The 22,965-nt window shown below is 36.7% G+C and overlaps 1 protein-coding gene across 1 annotated transcript in view; it reads right to left on the reverse strand.

The window, feature by feature from the left end:
• The window catches only part of LOC133642576 (cadherin-16-like), a 96,890-nt gene that overhangs the window by 19,246 nt on the left and 54,679 nt on the right, over positions 1-22,965 (reverse strand). Inside the window, 3 exon segments of the mRNA XM_062036850.1 lie at positions 3,214-3,405; positions 9,926-10,002; positions 19,498-19,710. Of these exon segments, the coding sequence (XP_061892834.1) occupies positions 3,214-3,405; positions 9,926-10,002; positions 19,498-19,710 (482 nt within the window).

Consider the following 22,965-nt stretch of genomic DNA (forward strand, 5'->3'; position numbering starts at 1 on the left):
CTGCTTGGCACTCAGCATCAAAGGTTGGAATTGGGGGTTAAATCACCAAAAATGATTCCTGGGCGTGGCCACCGCTACTGCTCCCCTCACCTTCCAGGGGGTGATCAAGGGTGATGGATCAAATGCAGAGAATAATTTTGCCACACCTAGTGTGTGTGTGACAATCATTGGTACTTTAACCTTATATGATGGCAGTCACACATAAGAGATACGTGTAGACTACAATATGATGGCAGTCACACATAAGAGATGCGTGTAGACTGCAATATGACGGCAGTCACACATAAGAGATACGTGTGGACTGCAATATGATGGCAGTCACACATAAGAGATACATGTAGACTGCAATATGACGGCAGTCACACATAAGAGGTAAGTGTAGACTACAATATGATGGCAGTCACACATAAGAGATACGTGTAGACTGCAATATGATGGCAGTCGCACATAAGAGATACGTGTAGACCGCAATGTGATGGCAGTCACACATAAGAGATACGTGTAGACCGCAATATGATGGCAGTCACACATAAGAGACACGTGTGGACTGCAATATGATGGCAGTCACACATAAGAGATATGTGTAGACAGCAATATGACGGCAGTCACACATAAGAGATATGTGTAGACTGCAATATGATGGCAGTCACACATAAGAGATACGTGTAGACCACAATATGATGGCAGTCACACATAAGAGATACGTGTAGACTGCAATATGACGGCAGTCACACATAAGAGATACGTGTAGACTGCAATATGATGGCAGTCACACATAAGAGATACGTGTAGACTACAATATGATGGCAGTCACACATAAGAGATACATGTAGACTGCAATATGACGGCAGTCACACATAAGACATACGTGTGGACTACAATATGATGGCAGTCACACATAAGAGATACGTGTAGACTGCAATATGATGGCAGTCACACATAAGAGATACATGTAGACCGCAATATGATGGCAGTCACACATAAGAGATACGTGTAGACCGCAATATGACGGCAGTCACACATAAGAGATACGTGTGGACTACAATATGATGGCAGTCACACATAAGAGATACGTGTAGACTGCAATATGATGGCAGTCACACATAAGAGATACGTGTAGACTGCAATATGATGGCAGTCACACATAAGAGATACTTGTAGACCGCAATGTGATGGCAGGCACACATAAGAGATACGTGTAGACCGCAATATGATGGCAGTCACACATAAGAGATACGTGTAGACTGCAATATGATGGCAGTCACACATAAGAGACACATGTAGACTACAATATGATGGCAGTCACACATAAGAGATACGTGTAGACTGCAATATGATGGCAGTCACACATAAGAAACACGTGTGGACTGCAATATGATGGCAGTCACACATAAGAGATATGTGTAGACTGCAATATGATGGCAGTCACACATAAGAGATACGTGTAGACTGCAATATAATGGCAGTCACACCTAAGAGATACGTGTAGACTGCAATATGATGGCAGTCACACATAAGAGATATGTGTAGACTGCAATATGACGGCAGTCACACATAAGAGATATGTGTAGACTGCAATATGACGGCAGTCGCACATAAGAGATACGTGTAGACCGCAATGTGATGGCAGTCACACATAAGAGATACGTGTAGACCGCAATATGATGGCAGTCACACATAAGAGACACGTGTGGACTGCAATATGATGGCAGTCACACATAAGAGATATGTGTAGACAGCAATATGACGGCAGTCACACATAAGAGATATGTGTAGACAGCAATATGATGGCAGTCACACATAAGAGATACGTGTAGACCACAATATGATGGCAGTCACACATAAGAGATACGTGTAGACTGCAATATGACGGCAGTCACACATAAGAGATACGTGTAGACTGCAATATGATGGCAGTCACACATAAGAGATACGTGTAGACTACAATATGATGGCAGTCACACATAAGAGATACATGTAGACTGCAATATGACGGCAGTCACACATAAGACATACGTGTGGACTACAATATGATGGCAGTCACACATAAGAGATACGTGTAGACTGCAATATGATGGCAGTCACACATAAGAGATACATGTAGACCGCAATATGATGGCAGTCACACATAAGAGATACGTGTAGACCGCAATATGACGGCAGTCACACATAAGAGATACGTGTGGACTACAATATGATGGCAGTCACACATAAGAGATACGTGTAGACTGCAATATGATGGCAGTCACACATAAGAGATACGTGTAGACTGCAATATGATGGCAGTCACACATAAGAGATACTTGTAGACCGCAATGTGATGGCAGGCACACATAAGAGATACGTGTAGACCGCAATATGATGGCAGTCACACATAAGAGATACGTGTAGACTGCAATATGATGGCAGTCACACATAAGAGACACATGTAGACTACAATATGATGGCAGTCACACATAAGAGATACGTGTAGACTGCAATATGATGGCAGTCACACATAAGAAACACGTGTGGACTGCAATATGATGGCAGTCACACATAAGAGATATGTGTAGACTGCAATATGATGGCAGTCACACATAAGAGATACGTGTAGACTGCAATATAATGGCAGTCACACCTAAGAGATACGTGTAGACTGCAATATGATGGCAGTCACACATAAGAGATATGTGTAGACTGCAATATGACGGCAGTCACACATAAGAGATATGTGTAGACTGCAATATGACGGCAGTCACACATAAGAGATACGTGTGGACTACAATATGATGGCAGTCACACATAAGAGATACGTGTAGACTGCAATATGATGGCAGTCACACATAAGAGACACGTGTGGACTGCAATATGATGGCAGTCACACATAAGAGATACGTGTAGACTGCAATATGACGGCAGTCACACATAAGAGATACGTGTAGACTGCAATATGATGGCAGTCACACATAAGAGATATGTGTAGACTGCAATATGACGGCAGTCACACATAAGAGATACGTGTGGACTACAATATGATGGCAGTCACACATAAGAGGTACGTGTAGACTGCAATATGATGGCAGTAAACAACACCAAAACTTTAAACGTACATAATTTACCCACGGGACTTTAGTTATTAGAGAGTTCCGGTCGGACGGTTTTTCACGGTTCTTGCCAATTAGTTACCAGGGAGGTTGTTTTAGAAGATATTAAAAGGAGTGTTGTTTTTACCTTTGAAAGAACAAGTGAGACCTCGTTGGTTTGCCTGTCCGTCATCAATGAGAAGACCTCCTCCTCGTTTCCACACTCGAAGCGGTAGTTGACCTGCCAGCTGTCGCCTCCTCGCACATCAGCGTCGCCTGCCAGCACAGCTGTTACTATGGTGCCCACCGAAGCATCTTCCGGGATGTGGTAAGGTCCGTACTGCACGGAAAGAAACAAAACGCATTTTAACCTCTAAAGGCCTTAGTGGCCACATGCGTGGACAGCACCTTTTTAGCTCTTATTTCCAAAATTGTGTCCACTACTGAATTGGAGTCTTATGTCGACATATGGACACTTATACTGCCATCTGGTGGTGTCAGAAGAGTATAACATACAATAGAATTTGGAAAAAAATAAAAATAAAAATGTGCATGTCACTACACATGAAGTACACATTTGTGCACTTATGGACTAAAGTACATCATATTAAAAGATGATTTTTACTTTTTATTCTAATTAGGGTCCAATAAGCCCAAATAGCAAAGAGAAATAAAAAAATAAAAAGCAAGTAAACAAACAGCTTGGGCCTTAAGAGGTTAAAAAAATTGGTGGTTAGAACGATGTTTTTTAACCATAGGGCCCATTGTAGGGTCGCGAGGGCCGCCAAAAAAATATCTGTACTCAGTTGTAATACACTATTCCACCACTTGTGGCAGTGACGACAACATCAAACAGAAGAAGTCTGGAGGTAAAGTCTTAAACGCAAAAAATATGACTCATATTTTCATTTGCTCTTTAATTTTATTGGACAGTTTAGTCTAAAAAACATAATTATTATTAATTTGGTTTATTTTAGCACAAGATAATTGTATTTAATTGTATTTTTTTGTCAGTTTATTTTTCTAATGAGCCTGACCTAAGCCTAAGGTTTATGTGTTGAATAAAAAGAATACCGTATTTTTCAGACTATAAGTCGCAGTTTTTTTCATAGTTTGGCCGACTTATACTCAGGAGCGACTTATGTGTGAAATTATTAACACATTACCGTAAAATATCAAATAATATTATTTAGCTCATTCACGTAAGAGACTAGACGTATAAGATTTCATGGGATTTAGCGATTAGTGACAGATTGTTTGGTAAACGTATAGCATGTTCTATATGTTATAGTTATTTGAATGACTCTTACCATAATATGTTACGTTAACATACCAGGCACGTTCTCAGTTGGTTATTTATGCCTCATATAACGTACACTTATTGTTGTTGTTGTTCACTATTCTTTATTTATTTTAAATTGCCTTTCAAATGTCTATTCTTGGTGTTGGCTTTTATCAAATAAATTTCCCCCAAAAATGCCACTTATACTCCAGTGCGACTTATATATGTTTTTTCCCTTCTTTATTATGCATTTTCGGCCGGTGCGACTTATACTCCGGAGCGACTTATAGTCCGAAAAATACGGTGAAACACTGGACTCTAGAGCAGTGGAGACGCCTTCTCTGGACTGATGAATCACGTTTTTCCATCTGGCAATCTGATGGACCAGTCTGGGTTTGGAGGTTGCCAGGAGAACGCTACATTTCGGACTGCATTGTGCTGAGTGTGAAATTTGGTAGAGGAGGCATTATGGTGTGGGGTTGTTTTTCAGGAGTTGGGCTCGGCTCCTTAGTTCCAGTGAAAGGAACTTTGAATGCTCCAGGATACCAAAACATTTTGGAGAATTCCATGCTTCAATCTTGTGGGAACAGTTTGGAGCGGGCCCTTTCCTCTATCCAACAAGCGAGGTCCATAAAGACATGGACGACAGAGTCTGGTGTGGATGAAATTGACTGGCCTGCACAGAGTCCTGACCTGAACCCGATAGAACACCTATGGGAGGAATTAGAACGGAGACTGAGAGTCGAGGTGTGACCTCACCAATTATGCGCTTTTGGAAGAATGGTGGAAAATTCCTATGAACACACTCGGCAACCTTGTGGACAGCCTTCCCAGAAGAGTTGAAGCTATAATAGCTGCAAAAGGTGGACCGACATCACATTGAACCCTATGGGTTAGGAATGGGACGGCACTTCAAGTTCATATGTGAGTCAATTTAGGTGGTCAAATACTTTTGGCAATATAGTGTACTTTTTGCTGTTACACACCTCAGAGTCAAATATGTTGTTACTTGGCACACGTTAACTGTTAGCAACCTGAAGCCGATATGTTTGTGCATACAAAGCGACGTTAAAGCCCGGTTGCCCTCCTGCTGTCAGCTGACCTTCATTGTGTTGTTCAGACAGCCTTTTTTAATCTGCCACTCACTAATGTCCTCCATGCCTCTGATCCGGGGGGCAGGGTCGCTGAACCCCCGGGGGTGGGGGGGCCTGTCACCACTCCCCTCCCACATCAGACCTGTCTGCTTTCACAAGCATGGAAAATGCTGCACCGCTCAGGCGTGACCCGCTCAAGCGCATTTTCCATGTGACGGGCGGTCGCAGCTGCAAACTTTTGCGGGCTGATTTCGGGTAGTTATTCCTCCCCTCGTCTTTTAAAAGTGCATTATTTATAGTTCCTCGTGCATGTGTCGCTCTTCTGTGGCTCTGCGCTCGTACTGATTGGCTATTATTGGACCATCCATCCATCCATCATCTAGAACAGACCTGGGCAAATTAAGGCCCGTTAAGCGTTTCAATCTGGCCCGCCGCACATTCCCAAATATTTTTTTTAGATCTTTAAGATGGAAAGTGTAGCTGCCATTATGATTTTTTCAAATGACCGTAAGTCTTGAACTATACAAAGTATTTCAATGGTTGGAATCTGCCATTTTGCATGATATACTAGTTATTATCAGACTTGCCAACCCTCCCGATTTTCCCGGGAGAGTCCCGAATTTCAGTGCCCCTCCCGAAAATCTCCCGGGGCAACCATTCTCCCGAATTTCTCCCGATTTCCACCCGGACAACAATATTGGGGGCGCGCCTTAAAGGCCTACTGAAAGCCACTACTACCGACCACGCAGTCTGATAGTTTATATATCAATGATGAAATCTTAACATTGCAACACATGCCAATACGGCCGGGTTAACTTATAAAGTGCAATTTTAAATTTCCCGGGAAACTTCCGGTTGAAAACTTCTATGTATGATGACGTATGCGCGTGACGTCAATCGTTGAAACGGAAGTATTCGGACACCATTGAATCCAATACAAAAAGCTCTGTTTTCATCGCAAAATTCCACAGTATTCTGGACATCTGTGTTGGTGAATCTTTTGCAATTTGTTCAATGAACAATGGAGACTGCAAAGAAGAAAGTTGTAGGTGGGATCGGTGTATTAGCGGCTGGCTGCAGCAACACAACCAGGAGGACTTTGACTTGGATAGCAGACGCGCTATCCGACGCTAGCCGCCGACCGCATTGATGATCGGGTGAAGTCCTTCATCGCTCCGTCGATCGCTGGAACGCAGGTGAGCACGGGTGTTGATGAGCAGATGAGGGCTGGCTGGTGTAGGTGGAGCGCTAATGTTTTTAGCATAGCTCTGTGAGATCCCGTAGCTAAGTTAGCTTCAATGGCGTCGTTAGCAACAGCATTGTTAAGCTTCGCCAGGCTGGAAAGCATTAACCGTGTAGTTACATGTCCATGGTTTAATAGTATTGTTGATTTTCTGTCTATCCTTCCAGTCAGGGGTTTATTTCTTTTGTTTCTATCTGCAGTTAAGCCCGATGCTATCACGTTAGCTCCGTAGCTAAAGTGCTTCGCCGATGTATTGTCGTGGAGATAAAAGTCACTGTGAATGTCCATTTTGCGTTCTCGACTCTCATTTTCAAGAGGATATAGTATCCGAGGTGGCTTAAAATACAAATCCGTGATCCACAATAGAAATAGGAGAGAGTGTGGAATCCAATGAGCCAGCTTGTACCTAAGTTACGGTCAGAGCGAAAAAAGATACGTCCTGCACTGCACTCTAGTCCTTCACTCTCACGTTCCTCATCCACGAATCTTTCATCCTCGCTCAAATTAATGGGGTAATCGTCGCTTTCTCGGTCCGAATCGCTCTCGCTGCTGGTGTAAACAATGGGGAAATGTGAGGAGCCTTTCAACCTGTGACGTCACGCTACTTCCGGTACAGGCAAGGCTTTTTTTTATCAGCGACCAAAAGTTGCGAACTTTATCGTCGATGTTCTCTACTAAATCCTTTTAGCAAAAATATGGCAATATCGCGAAATGATCAAGTATGACACATAGAATGGATGTGCTATCCCCGTTTAAATTTAAAAAAAAATTTCAGTAGGCCTTTAACATCCTCTCTCACCTGGAACGTTCACCCCTTAACAGCCGCATGCTGTCCAGGCGTCCGCTTTTCCTCCATATAAACAGCGTGTCGGCCCAGTCACATTATAATGTAGCGTTGGACGGGTATAACAATTGTCTTTGCTCGAAGATGTAAAGAAATACTGACATGTTGTATGATTTTTTTAACTGGTTTGATGATAACGCAAGGCATAGTTGGTCAACAGCCATACAGGTCACACTGAGGGTGGCCGTATAAACAACTTTAAAGGCCTACTGAAATGAAATGTTTTTATTTAAACGGGGATAGCAGATCCATTCTATGTGTCATACTTGATCATTTCGCGATATTGCCATATTTTTGCTGAAAGGATTTAGTAGAGAACATCGACGATAAAGTTCGCAACTTTTGGTCGCTGATAAAAAAATGCCTTGCCTGTACCGGAAGTAGCGTGACGTCACAGGTTGAAAGACTCCTCACATTTCCCCATTGTTTACACCAGCAGCGAGAGCGATTTGGACCGAGAAAGCGACGATTACCCCATTAATTTGAGCGAGGATGAAACATTGGTGGATGAGGAACGTGAGAGTGAAGGACTAGAGTTCAGTGCAGGACGCATCTTTTTTCGCTCTGAGTTCCTTAGTTTCAGTGAAAGGAACTTTAAATGCTCCAGGATACCAAAACATTTTGGACAATTCCATGCTCCCAATCATGTGGGAACAGTTTGGAGCGGGCCCCTTCCTCTTCCAACAAGCAAGGTTCATAAAGACATGGACAACAGAGTCTGGTGTGGATGAACTTGACTAGCCTGCGCAGAGTCCTGACCTGAACCCGATAGAACACCTTTAGAACGGAGACTGAGAGACCAGGCCTTCTCGAGGTGTGACCTCACCAATGCGCTTTTTTTGGAAGAATGTTGGAAAATTCCTTTGAACACACTCCGCAACCTTGTGGACAGCCTTCCCATGAAGAGTTGAAGCTTTAATAGCTGCAAAAGGTGGACCGACATCATAAGGAACTTTGAAAGCTCCAGGATACCAAAACATTTTGGACAATTCCACGCTCCCAATCTTGTGGGAACAGTTTGGAGCGGGCCCCTTCCTCTATCCAACAAGCAAGGTCCATAAAGACATGGACGACACAGTCTGATGTGGATGAACTTGACTGGCCTGCGCAGAGTCCTGACCTGAACCCGATAGAACACCTTTAGAACGGAGACTGAGAGCCAGGCCTTCTCGAAGTGTGACCTCACCAATGCGCTTTTTTTGGAAGAATGGTGGAAAATTCCTTTGAACACACTCCGCAACCTTGTGGACAGCCTTCCCATGAAGAGTTGAAGCTGTAATAGCTGCAAAAGGTGGACCGACATCATAAGGAACTTTGAAAGCTCCAGGATACCAAAACATTTTGGACAATTCCATGGTCCCAATCTTGTGGGAACAGTTTGGAGCTGGCCCCTTTCTCTTCCAACAAGCAAGGTTCATAAAGACATGGACGACACAGTCTGATGTGGATGAACTTGACTGGCCTGCGCAGAGTCCTGACCTGAACCCGATAGAACACCTTTAGAACGGAGACTGAGAGCCAGGCCTTCTCGAAGTGTGACCTCACCAATGCGCTTTTTTTGGAAGAATGGTGGAAAATTCCTTTGAACACACTCCGCAACCTTGTGGACAGCCTTCCCATGAAGAGTTGAAGCTGTAATAGCTGCAAAAGGTGGACCGACATCATAAGGAACTTTGAATGCTCCAGGATACCAAAACATTTTGGACAATTCCACGCTCCCAATCTTGTGGGAACAGTTTGGAGCGGGCCCCTTTCTCTTCCAACAAGCAAGGTTCATAAAGACATGGACGACAGAGTCTGGTGTGGATGAACTTGACTAGCCTGCACAGAGTCCTGACCTGAACCCGATAGAACACCTTTAGAGCGGAGACTGAGAGCCAGGCCTTCTCGATTTTGGACAATTCCATGGGATGGCACTTATGTGGGTAAAGGTAGGTGGCCGCATATTTTTGGCAATATAGTCTATGTATGCAAACTACAACCATTCTCTAAATGCATGTTTGACGTGTTAGACCAGGTTACGCGATTATGAAATCACTTCTGTTGTCATTTTCAACACGATAGTGCATCTGCTGCAGGGATGATGTTAGGCCGCTCTAAAAATACCCCAGTGGAAAGTTCTCTCCAAAGGAAGCTAATGTGATTAAACTCTAAGAGCACTGTCTACGTAGAATACAAAGAAGAGAATAAAACTCAGATAACGCCGCTCCATCTCCATGAGCCCGGGATTAGAGGCCGTGCTTTATTTAGTACCACCGCCCAGGAAAATTAGATCAGCGACCTGCAGAGTCATGGTCTGCGGTGGTCTAGCCACTTACTGTATGCGGGGGGGGTCCGGGGGATGGTCCGCCGGCCCTGTTTCAAAGCCTATTCTGGATGCTGTTTTAGCCATCGTACCTCGTGTTGGGAGAAGACCGGCGGGTTGTTGTTCTCGTCTTGCACCGTCACCACCACCGTGCAGGAACTGTTCAGACCTGTCGGGACATCACAACACCTCCTGTCGGTGACTCAGGTCGCAAATAAAAGATGAGGAAGGGACAGTCAGGTCTGACTCATGCAGATGCACACTGCAAAAACTGCAATCTAAGTAAGATGAAATACCTCAAATAAGGGTGATATTTGCTTATTTTCTGTCTGATAAGATAATTCTTCTCACTAAGCAGATTTTATGTTAGAGTGTTTTACTTGTTTTAAGGGTTTTGGTCCTAAATGATCTTAGTAAGATACTACAGCTTGTTGCTGAGATTTGATGACCTATATTGAGGAAAAGATGCTTGAAACTAGAATATCAACTGATGCAAAGCTGTGTCATCAACACTCACAAGTATAATACTGCTTTTTTAAAGTAATAATTTCTTATTTCAAGCATTAAAAATATATATATATTTTGGTCAACATAGGAAATAACAAGTGTGTGTAAAAATTTAAAGTGCTCCCCTCTGGTCAACATATGAAATAACAAGTGTGATTGATTTTTAAAAAATGAATAAATATGTATTTAGAGACATGCTGTAAATAATGAAGATTAAAATCCAATAACAAACAAAAAATTAAAGAAAGTACAAATTAACTAAAATCAGTCTTTTCCTCACAATGTGTTGACTTTTTTTTTTTTATAAAATTGGGAACAATTTCTCCTATTCTTTCTGTTTCTGTAGTATTGCCATATTTTCTCCTAAAATTATTACTTTTTAATGCAAAATGGTGACATTTGTCATATAAAATTCTGACTTTTATCACAATTTTTTGTAAACATTTTCTTGTAAAATAGTGACATTTTTTGAGTAAGATTATGACTTTTGTCATAATTTTGCCAAGTAAAATTCTGATTATTATTATAATATTGCCAACATTTTAAAGTTTTCTTATACAATTGTGACTTTTGTCGAGTAAGATTTAGACTATTTTAATAAACTTGCCAAAATGTTGAGCTTTTCTTGTAAAATTGCTACTGTTATTGAGTACAATTCCAACTTTTATCATAATATTGCACAAATGTTCAGTTTTTCTTGTACAATTTTGACTTGCGTTGAGTAAAATTACGACTTTTATTATAATACTGCCAGAATTCTAAGTTTTTCTTGTGAAATTTTGACCTTTTTCTTGTAAAATTCCAACTCATTTTTCACGACAAGCATTTTTATATCTGCATAGTATGTACACTGCAAATACTGAAATCTAAGTAAGATGAAATATCTCAAATAAGGGTGATATTTGCTTATTTTCTGTCTGATAAGATCATTCTTCTCACTAAGCAGATTTTATGTTAGAGTGTTTTACTTGTTTTAAGGGTTTTGGTCCTACATTATCTTAGTAAGATATTACAGCTTGTTGCTGAGATTTGATGACCTATATTGAGTAAAACATGCTTGAAACTAGAATATCAACTGTTGCAAAGCTGTGTCATCAACACTCACAAGTATAAAACTACTTTTTTAAAGTAATAATTTCTTATTTCAAGCATGAAAAAAATATATATTCTGGTCAACATATGAAATAACAAGTGTGTGTAAAAATTTAAAGTGCTCCCCTCTGGTCAACATATGAAATAACAAGTGTGTGTAAGAAATTGAATGAGCCCCCTTTGGTCAAAATTGATTTAAAAAAATGAATAAATATGTATTTAGAGACATGCTGTAATAACTTGAAGTAAATAATGAAGATTAAAATCCAATTACAAACAAAAAATGAAAGAAAATACAAATTAACTAAAAGCAGTCTTTTCCTCACAATTTGTTGACTTTTTTTATATATATATAAAATTGGGAACAATTTCTCCTATTCTTTCTGTTTCTGTAGTATTGCCATATTTTCTCCTAAAATTGTTACTTTTTAATGCAAAATGGTGACATGTGTCTTATAAAATTCTGACTTTTATCACAATGTGGCCAATTTTTTTGTTGTTCTTGTAAAATACTGACATTTTTTGAGTAAAATTATGACTTTTGTCATAATTTTGCCAAGTAAAATTCTGATTATTATTATAATATTGCCAACATTTTAAAGTTTTCTTATACAATTGTGACTTTTGTCGAGTAAGATTTAGACTATTTTAATAAACTTGCCAAAATGTTGAGCTTTTCTTGTAAAATTGCGACTGTTATTGAGTACAATTCCAACTTTTATCATAATATTGCACAAATGTTCCGTTTTTCTTGTACAATTTTGACTTGCGTTGAGTAAAATTACGACTTTTATTATAATACTGCCAAAGTTCCAAGTTTTTCTTGTGAAATTTTGACCTTTTGCTTGTGAAATTCCAACTCATTTTACACGACAAGCATTTTTATATCTGCATAGTATGTACACTGCAAATACTGAAATCTAAGGAAGATTAAATATCTCAAATAAGGGTGATATTTGCTTATTTTCTGTCTGATAAGATAATTCTTCTCAATAAGCAGATTTTATGTTAGAGTGTTTTACTTGTTTTAAGGGTTTTGGTCCTACATTATCTTAGTAAGATATTACAGCTTGTTGCTGAGATTTGATGACCTATATTGAGTAAAACATGCTTGAAACTAGAATATCAAGTGTTGCAAAGCTGTGTCATCAACACTCACAAGTATAAAACTGCTTTTTTAAAGTAATAATTTCTTATTTCAAGCATTAAAATATATATATATTTTGGTCAACATATGAAATAACAAGTGTGTGTAAAAATTTAAAGTGCTCCCCTCTGGTCAACATATGAAATAACAAGTGTGATTGATTTAAAAAAATGAATAAATATGTATTTAGAGACATGCTGTAAATAATGAAGATTAAAATCCATTTACAAACAAAAAATTAAAGAAAATACAAATTAACTAAAATCAGTCTTTTCCTCACAATGTGTTGACTTTTTTTTTTTTTTTATGAATTTGGGAATAATTTCTGATATTCTTTCTGTTTCTGTAGCATTGCCATATTTTCTCCTAAAATGATTACTTTTTAATGCAAAATGGTGACATTTGTCATATAAAATTCTGACTTTTATCACAATTTTTTGTAAAAATTTTCTTGTAAAACAGTGACATTTTTTGAGTAAAATTATGACTTTTGTCATAATTTTTGCCAAGTAAAATTCTGATTATTATTATAATATTGCCAACATTTTAAAGTTTTCTTTTACAATTCTGACTTTTGTCGAGTAAGATTTAGACTACTTTAATAAACTTGCCAAAATATTAAGCTTTTTTTGTAAAATTGCGACTGTTATTGAGTAAAATTCCAAGTTGTATCATAATATTGCACAAATGTTCAGTTTTTCTTGTACAATTTTGACTTGCGTTGAGTAAAATTACGACTTTTATTATAATACTGCCAAAATTCCAAGTTTTTCTTGTGAAATTTTGACCTTTTGCTTGTGAAATTCCAACTCATTTTACACGACAAGCATTTTTATATCTGCATAGTATGTACACTGCAAATACTGAAATCTAAGGAAGATTAAATATCTCAAATAAGGGTGATATTTGCTTATTTTCTGTCTGATAAGATAATTTTTCTCACTAAGCAGATTTTATGTTAGTGTTTTACTTGTTTTAAGGGTTTTGGTCCTACATTATCTTAGTAAGATATTACAGATTGTTGCTGAGATTTGATGACCTATATTGAGTAAAACATGCTTGAAACTAGAATATCAAGTGTTGCAAAGCTGTGTCATCAACACTCACAAGTATAAAACTACTTTTGTAAAGTAATAATTTCTTATTTCAAGCATGAAAAAAATATATATTCTGGTCAACATATGACCAAGCTGTGTCATCAACACTCACAAGTATAAAACTACTTTTTTAAAGTAATAATTTCTTATTTCAAGCATGAAAAAAATATATATTCTGGTCAACATATGAAATAACAAGTGTGTGTAAAAATTTAAAGTGCTCCCCTCTGGTCAACATATGAAATAACAAGTGTGTGTAAGAAATTGAATGAGCCCCCTTTGGCCAAAATTGATTTTAAAAAATGAATAAATATGTATTTAGAGACATGCTGTAATAACTTGAAGTAAATAATGAAGATTAAAATCCAATTACAAACAAAAAATGAAAGAAAATACAAATTAACTAAAAGCAGTCTTTTCCTCACAATGTGTTGACTTTTTTTTTTATATAAAATTGGGAACAATTTCTCCTATTCTTTCTGTTTCTGTAGTATTGCCATATTTTCTCCTAAAATTATTACTTTTTAATGCAAAATGGTGACATGTGTCTTATAAAATTCTGACTTTTATCACAATGTGGCCAATTTTTTTGTTGTTCTTGTAAAATACTGACATTTTTTGAGTAAAATTATGACTTTTGTCATCATTTTGCCAAGTAAAATTCTGATTATTATTATAATATTGCCAACATTTTAAAGTTTTCTTATACAATTGTGACTTTTGTCGAGTAAGATTTAGACTATTTTAATAAACTTGCCAAAATGTTGAGCTTTTCTTGTAAAATTGCTACTGTTATTGAGTACAATTCCAACTTTTATCATAATATTGCACAAATGTTCAGTTTTTCTTGTACAATTTTGACTTGCGTTGAGTAAAATTACGACTTTTATTATAATACTGCCAGAATTCTAAGTTTTTCTTGTGAAATTTTGACCTTTTTCTTGTAAAATTCCAACAAATTTTTCACGACAAGCATTTTTATATCTGCATAGTATGTACACTGCAAATACTGAAATCTAAGTAAGATTAAATATCTCAAATAAGGGGGATATTTGCTTATTTTCTGTCTGATAAGATCATTCTTCTCACTAAGCAGATTTTATGTTAGAGTGTTTTACTTGTTTTAAGGGTTTTGGTCCTACATTATCTTAGTAAGATATTACAGCTTGTTGCTGAGATTTGATGACCTATATTGAGTAAAACATGCTTGAAACTAGAATATCAAGTGTTGCAAAGCTGTGTCATCAACACTCACAAGTATAAAACTACTTTTTTAAAGTAATAATTTCTTATTTCAAGCATGAAAAAAATATATATTCTGGTCAACATATGAAATAACAAGTGTGTGTAAAAATTATAAGTGCTCCCCTCTGGTCAACATATGAAATAACAAGTGTGTGTAAGAAATTGAATGAGCCCCCTTTGGCCAAAATTGATTTAAAAAAATGAATAAATATGTATTTAGAGACATGCTGTAATAACTTGAAGTAAATAATGAAGATTAAAATCCAATTACAAACAAAAAATGAAAGAAAATACAAATTAACTAAAAGCAGTCTTTTCCTCACAATGTGTTGACTTTTTTTTTTTATATAAAATTGGGAACAATTTCTCCTATTCTTTCTGTTTCTGTAGTATTGCCATATTTTCTCCTAAAATTATTACTTTTTAATGCAAAATGGTGACATGTGTCTTATAAAATTCTGACTTTTATCACAATGTGGCCAATTTTTTTGTTGTTCTTGTAAAATACTGACATTTTTTGAGTAGAATTATGACTTTTGTCATAATTTTGCCAAGTAAAATTCTGATTATTATTATAATATTGCCAACATTTTAAAGTTTTCTTATACAATTGTGACTTTTGTCGAGTAAGATTTAGACTATTTTAATAAACTTGCCAAAATGTTGAGCTTTTCTTGTAAAATTGCTACTGTTATTGAGTACAATTCCAACTTTTATCATAATATTGCACAAATGTTCAGTTTTTCATGTACAATTTTGATTTGCGTTGAGTAAAATTACGACTTTTATTATAATACTGGCAGAATTCTAAGTTTTTCTTGTGAAATTTTGACCTTTTTCTTGTAAAATTCCAACTCATTTTTCACGACAAGCATTTTTATATCTGCATAGTATGTACACTGCAAATACTGAAATCTAAGTAAGATTAAATATTTCAAATAAGGGTGATATTTGCTTATTTTCTGTCTGATAAGATAATTCTTCTCACTAAGCAGATTTTATGTTAGAGTGTTTTACTTGTTTTAATGGTTTTGGTTCTAAATTATCTTAGCAAGATATTACAGCTTGTTGCTGAGATTTGATTACCTATATTGAGTAAAACATGCTTGAAACTAGAATATCAACTGTTGCAAAGCTGTGTCATCAACACTCACACTGCAAAAAGTCAGTGTTCAAAAACAAGAATAAAAAATACAAAAATTAGAGGTATTTTATTTGAACTAAGCAAAATTATCTGCCAATAGAACAAGAAAATTTGGCTCGTCAAGACTTTCCAAAACAAGTAAAATGATCTAACCTCAATGAACCCAAAAATACCTTAAAATAAGTATATTCTCACTAATAACAACTGTACTACAATATGAGTACGTATTTTCTATTGTTTCATTGAAAATAAAACAGCAAAGTCCATTTGGCTGTCATCTGTTTTAATTATGAGACACAATTGTGTCAAAGTCATGATTTTTTTTTTTTCGTGCTTGAAATAAGAAATTATTACTTTAAAAAAAGTAGTTGTGAGTGTTGATGACACAGATTTGCAACAGTTGATATTCTAGTTTCGAGCATGTTTTACTCAATATAGGTCATAAAATCTCAGCAACAAGCTGTAATATCTTACTGAGATCATTTAGGACCAAAACCCTTAAAATAAGTAAAACACTCTAACATTAAAATCAGCTTAGTGAGAATAATTATCTGATCAGACAGAAAATAAGCAAATATCACCCTTATTTGAGATATTTAATCTTACTTAGATTTCAGTTTTTGCAGTGTAAGTACTCATATAGTAGTGCAGTTGGCACAGTACAGTAAACTGACAGTTAATATTTAAACATTTAACATGTGACATTTCTAACAATTTTGAACAGAAATAGTTCATGCACATTCAGATAAATTCTTCACAATTACAATTTTAAAACATTTTGGCCGGGGACCGGGCTGTATATATGCGCACTAATTGACTGAAAGAGCACGCACTTGGCGCGATGATGTCATGTTATCGATGGAAAAAAGCATTTTTAGACCATATGATTTGCCTGAGCGGCTAGGAGACCCCGAGAGTAACCATTAAGAACAATAAATTGGTGTTTAGTATAAGTTTGCTGGTTTCAAGAAATGTAATGCCGAGCGCATATCATTATGTCAAAATAATGGCACTAGCATTTACTTCATTTAAGAATATTTTTCAACATATTGAGCAAAAAAGTCTAATATTTGTTTTTTCTACCAAGAAAAGTGCACTTGTTATTAGTGAGAATATACTTATTTTAAGGTATTTTTGGGTTCATTGAGATTAGCTAATTTTACTTGTTTTGGAAAGTCTTGACAAGCCGAATTTTCTTGTTCTATCGGCAGATAATTTTGCTTATTTCAAATAAAATACCCCTCATTTTTGTATTTTTTTTTCTTGCTTTTGAACACTTTTTGCAGTGTACACACACCATAATAATATGGTATGTTGAAGAACAGTACAATGTGTGTAATGTTCTATATTGGAACATATAAAGTTTTGGTGTTGTTTACCTGAGTCATATTGCCATCATATTGCAGTCTACACGTATCTCTTATGTTTGATTGCCATCTACTGGTCACACTTATCATTACACCATGGACCAAATAAAATTGCTTCGAGGTCGGTAAGCACAACCAAAATTATTCCGTACATTAGGCGCACCGGGTTATAAGGCGCACTGTCGAGTTTTGAGAAAATGAAAAGATTTTAAGTGCGCCTTACAGTCCGGAAAGTACGATATTCATTGATAGATTTTTGAGTGCCGTGTGTAATGTTCTAGTTTTTTAATGGAACATATAAAATGTTGATGTTGTTTACTTGACTCATATTGCCATCATAGTGCAGTCCACACGTATCTCTTATGTTTGACTGCCATCTACTGGTCACACTTATCATTACGCCATGTACCAAATAAAATTGCTTCGAGGTCGGTAAGCAAAACCAGAATTATTCCGTACATATTGAAATAATAGTGCAGTCTACATGTATCTCTTATGTTTGACTGCCATCTACTGGTCACACTTATCATTACGCCATGTACCAAATAAAATTGCTTCGAGGTCGGTAAGCAAAACCAGAATTATTCCATACATACTGCCATCATAGTACAGTCTAGCCGTATCTCTTATGTTTGACTGCCATCTACTGGTCACACTTATCATTACGCCATGTACCAAATAAAATTGCTTCCAGGTCGGTAAGCACAGCCAGAATGATTCCGTACATTAGACACACCGGGTTATAAGGCGCACCGTCGAGTTTTGAGAAAATGAAAAGATTTTAAGTGCGCCTTATAGTCCGGAAAGTACGATATTCATTGATAGATTTTTGAGCGCCGTGTGTAATGTTCTAGATTTTCAATGGAACATATAAAATGTTGGTGTTGTTTACATGACTCATATTGCCATCATAGTGCAGTCCACACATATCTCTTATGTTTGACTGCCATCTACTGGTCACACTTATCATTACGCCATGTACCAAATAAAATTGCTTCGAGGTCGGTAAGCGCAACCAGAATTATTCCGTACATATTGAAATAATAGTGCAGTCTACATGTATCTCTTATGTTTGACTGCCATCTACTGGTCACACTTATCATTACGCCACGTACCAAATAAAATTGCTTCGAGGTCGGTAAGCAAAACCAGAATTATTCCGTACATATTGAAATAATAGTGCAGTCTACATGTATCTCTTATGTTTGACTGCCATCTACTGGTCACACTTATCATTACGCCATGTACCAAATAAAATTGCTTCGAGGTCGGTAAGCAAAACCAGAATTATTCCGTACATATTGCCATCATAGTACAGTCTACCCGTATCTCTTATGTTTGACTGCCATCTTCTGGTCACACTTATCATTACACATGCATGAACCAAATAAAATTGCTTCGAGGTCGGTAAGCAAAACCAGAATTATTCCGTACATATTGAAATAATAGTGCAGTCTACATGTATTTCTTATGTTTGACTGCCATCTACTGGTCACACTTATCATTACGCCATGTACCAAATAAAATTGCTTCGAGGTCGGTAAGCAAAACCAGCATTATTCCGTACATATTGAAATAATAGTGCAGTCTACATGTATTTCTTATGTTTGACGGCCATCTACTGGTCACACTTATCATTACGCCATGTACCAAATAAAATTGTTTCGAGGTCGGTAAGCAAAACCAGAATTATTCCGTACGGGTTATAAGGCGCACTGTTGAGTTTTGAGGGGGGGAAAAGGATTTTAAGTGCGCCTTATAGTCCGGAAAATACGGTATGTTCATTAAATTTGCAATGTGATGAATATGCAAACGCTTAATAAACGCTAAATTAAAAAACATGTTTTTTACAGTTAATTTGATTTTGGAGATTTGGTGCAATTACCCACATACCCTTTTAATGAGCTACCATTTACAGAATTTTCCCAACATTTTGAGTATTCTAACTGTCAGAGAAATGTACTGAGTTTGTTAGCTGATGGGATCACTACTTTTCTTTTTATTACATTTTTTTATTCCAAACTAAAACCAAACAGTCCAATGAGGAAGGTCAGTCAAAATTTACCTTTAGCGTCTTCAGCAGTGATGGTGAGTGTGTACTGGGGGGCCGTTCCCTCCATGCTGTCTGCTTGGACAGAGATGACCCCAGAGTCCCGGTCCACTCTGAACAGAGCGCGAGGACTCTCTGGGATTTGTCCCACCAAGCGATAAAAGATCCGCACGTTGTCGGTCTTAGGGTCGTCGTTGTCGGCCGCCTGAACCGTCAAGATTTCCGTCCCTTCAGAGACAGACACAAGTCGGTTTTCAGCCACTGCTCTTTGCAAAAAAAAGGTGAGGAAGATGACCTTTTACCTAGAAATAAAATTGTAAAAGCCTGGCCAGAAAAGCTTTTATTCAACAATCTGATGTGTCACAACACAGTGAGCTTTTAAAGTATTTTACTAGGGTATGACACTGTTTTTCCATATATTTTTCCAATGTGCCTTTCTAAAAGTTACTGTTCAAATAAAATGTTGCACATTTGCTGTGGATAAACATATTTCTCAATGAACATGTCCGGTAAGACTTTGATTGATTGATTGAAACTTTTATAAGTAGATTGCACAGTACAGTACATATTCCGTACAATTGACCACTAAATGGTAACACCCGAATACGTTTTTCAACTTGTTTAAACGTTAATCAAGTCATGGTAAACGAAGACAATAACTATTCCTTTACTACTTTAAAATGAACCAGAACATTCCCACCGACATTTTGATGGGCCTGAACCTTTGGGCCGGGGTCGGTCGAAGCCAGCATACTTCTAAGATGGCGTCAAGTATTCCAAACTAATGAATTTATGTTTAAAACTACAAAAATAGCTAAAAGCTAGCATAAAACGTTACCATGCTAACGTCAGCATGATGGCATAAGACAAGTTAGCGTACTTCTGAGATGACGGCAAGTATTAAAATGTCATATTTTTAGTTGTACTCATGGGTTGTACTCAAAATTAGCTAAAAAGCCATGCTACTGTTAGCATGCTAGTATAATAGACATTAGCATACTTCTAAGATGGCGTCAAGTATCCAAACTAATGATTTTTAGGTTCAAAACTACAAAAATAGCTAAAAGATAGCATAAAACGTTAGCATGCTAACGTTAGCATGATGGCATAAGACAAGTTAGCGTACTTCAGAGATGGCGGCAAGTATTAAAATGCACTATTTTTAGTTGTACTCGTACAAAATCAGCATAAAATGTTAGGATGCTACTGTTAGTATGCTAGTATAAGAGACGTTACTTTCAAGATGGCGTTAAGTATCAAAATCCATGATTTTTAGGTTTAAAAACATACAGATTTAGCTAAAAAGTTAGCGCACATGTAAGATAGCGTACTTGTAAGATAGCAACAAGTATAAGAATGCAGTCTTTTTAGTTGTAAACTTACAAAATTAGCAAAAAAGCTAATTTTTTTTGGTGTAGTTTGGCGTCAAGTATCCAAACTAATGATTTTTAAGTTTAAGACTAAAAAAATAGCTAAAAGCTAGCATAAAATGTTAGCATGCTAACGTCAGCATGCTAACGTCAGCATGCTAACGTCAGCATGATGGCATAAGACAAGTTAGCGTACTTCTGAGATGGCGGCAAGTATTAAAATGCACTATTTTTAGTTGTACTCATACAAAATCAGCATAAAACGTTAGCATGCTACTGTTAGTATGCTACTGTTAGTATGCTAGTATAAGAGACGTTAGCATACTTTCAAGATGGCGCTAAGTATCAAAATCCATGATTTTTAGGTTTAAAAACATACAGATTTAGCTAAAAAGTTAGCGCACATGTAAGATAGCGTACTTGTAAGATAGCAACAAGTATAAAAATGCAGTCTTTTTAGTTGTAAACTTACAAAATTAGCAAAAAAGCTATTTTTTTTGGCGTAGTTTGGCGTCAAGTATCCAAACTAATGATTTTTAGGTTCAACACTACAAAAATAGCTAAAAGCTAGCATAAAACGTTAGTATGCTAACGTCAGCATGATGGCATAAGACAAGTTAGCGTACTTCTGAGATGGCGGCAAGTATTAAAATGTACTATTTTTAGTTGTACTCATACAAAATCAGCATAAAACGTTAGCATGCTACTGTTAGTATGCTAGTATAAGAGACGGTAGCATACTTTCAAGATGGCACTAAGTATCAAAATCCATGATTTTTAGGTTTAAAAACATACAGATTCAGCTAAAAAGTTAGCGCACATGTAAGATAGCGTACTTGTAAGATAGCAACAAGTATAAAAATGCAGTCTTTTTAGTTGTAAACTTACAAAATTAGCAAAAAAGCTCATTTTTTTTGGTGTAGTTTGGCGTCAAGTATCCAAACTAATGATTTTTAAGTTTAAGATTAAAAAAATAGCTAAAAGCTAGCATAAAACGTTAGCATGCTAACGTCAGCATGATGGCATAAGACAAGTTAGCGTACTTCTGAGATGGCGCCAAGTATTAAAATGCGCAATTTTTATTTGTAAATATACAAAGTTAGCAAAAAAGCTAGAATCAAATGTTAAAATTTAGCATGATGAAACGGGACAAGTTAGCGTACTTGTAAGATAGCAACAAGTTTAAAAAATGAACTATTTTTAGTTGTAAACAAACAAAATTAGTCAAAAAGCCAGCATAATATGTTAGCATGCTACTGTTAGAATGCTAGTATAAGATATGTTAGCATACTTTCAAGATGGCGCTAAGCATCAAAATCCATGATTTTTAGGTTTAAAAACATATACAATTAGCTAAAAAGTTAGCGAACATGTAAGATAGCGTACATGTAAGATAGCAACAAGTATAAAAATGCAGTCTTTTTTGTTGAAAACTTACAAAATTAGCAAAAAAGTTTTTTTTTTTGGCGTAGTTTGGCGTCAAGTATTCAAACTAAGGTTTAAAACTACAAAAATAGCTAAAAGCTAGCATAAAACGTTAGCATGCTAACGTTAGCATGATGTCATACAAGTTAGCGTACTTCTGAGATGGCGCCAAGTATTAAAATGTAATATTTTTTGTTGTACTTATACAAAATTAGCTAAAAAGCCAGCATAAAACGTTGGCATGCTACTGTTAGTATGCTAGTATAAGGGACGTCAGCATACTTTCCAAGATGGCGCTAAGTATCAAAATCCATGATTTTTAGGTTTAAAAATGTACAGATTTAGCTAAAAAGTTAGCGCACATGTAAGTAGCGTATTTGTAAGATAGCAACTAGTATAAAAATGTAGTCTCACAAAATTAGTTAAAAAGCTAGAATAAAATGTTAACATTAGCATGATGACACGGGACAAGTTAGCGTACTTGTAAGATAGCAACAAGTATAAAAATGCAAAATTTTTAGTTGTAAACATACAAAATTAGTTAAAAAGCCAGCATAAAATGTTAGCATGCTACTGTTAGAATGCTAGTATGAGAGACGTTAGCACACTTTCAAGATGGCGCTAAGCATCAAAATCCATGATTTTTAGGTTTAAAAACGTACAAAATTAGTTAAAAAGCTAGAATAAA

Source organism: Entelurus aequoreus, linkage group LG02, assembly GCF_033978785.1.
Source record: "Entelurus aequoreus isolate RoL-2023_Sb linkage group LG02, RoL_Eaeq_v1.1, whole genome shotgun sequence".
Lineage (NCBI taxonomy): Eukaryota > Metazoa > Chordata > Actinopteri > Syngnathiformes > Syngnathidae > Entelurus > Entelurus aequoreus.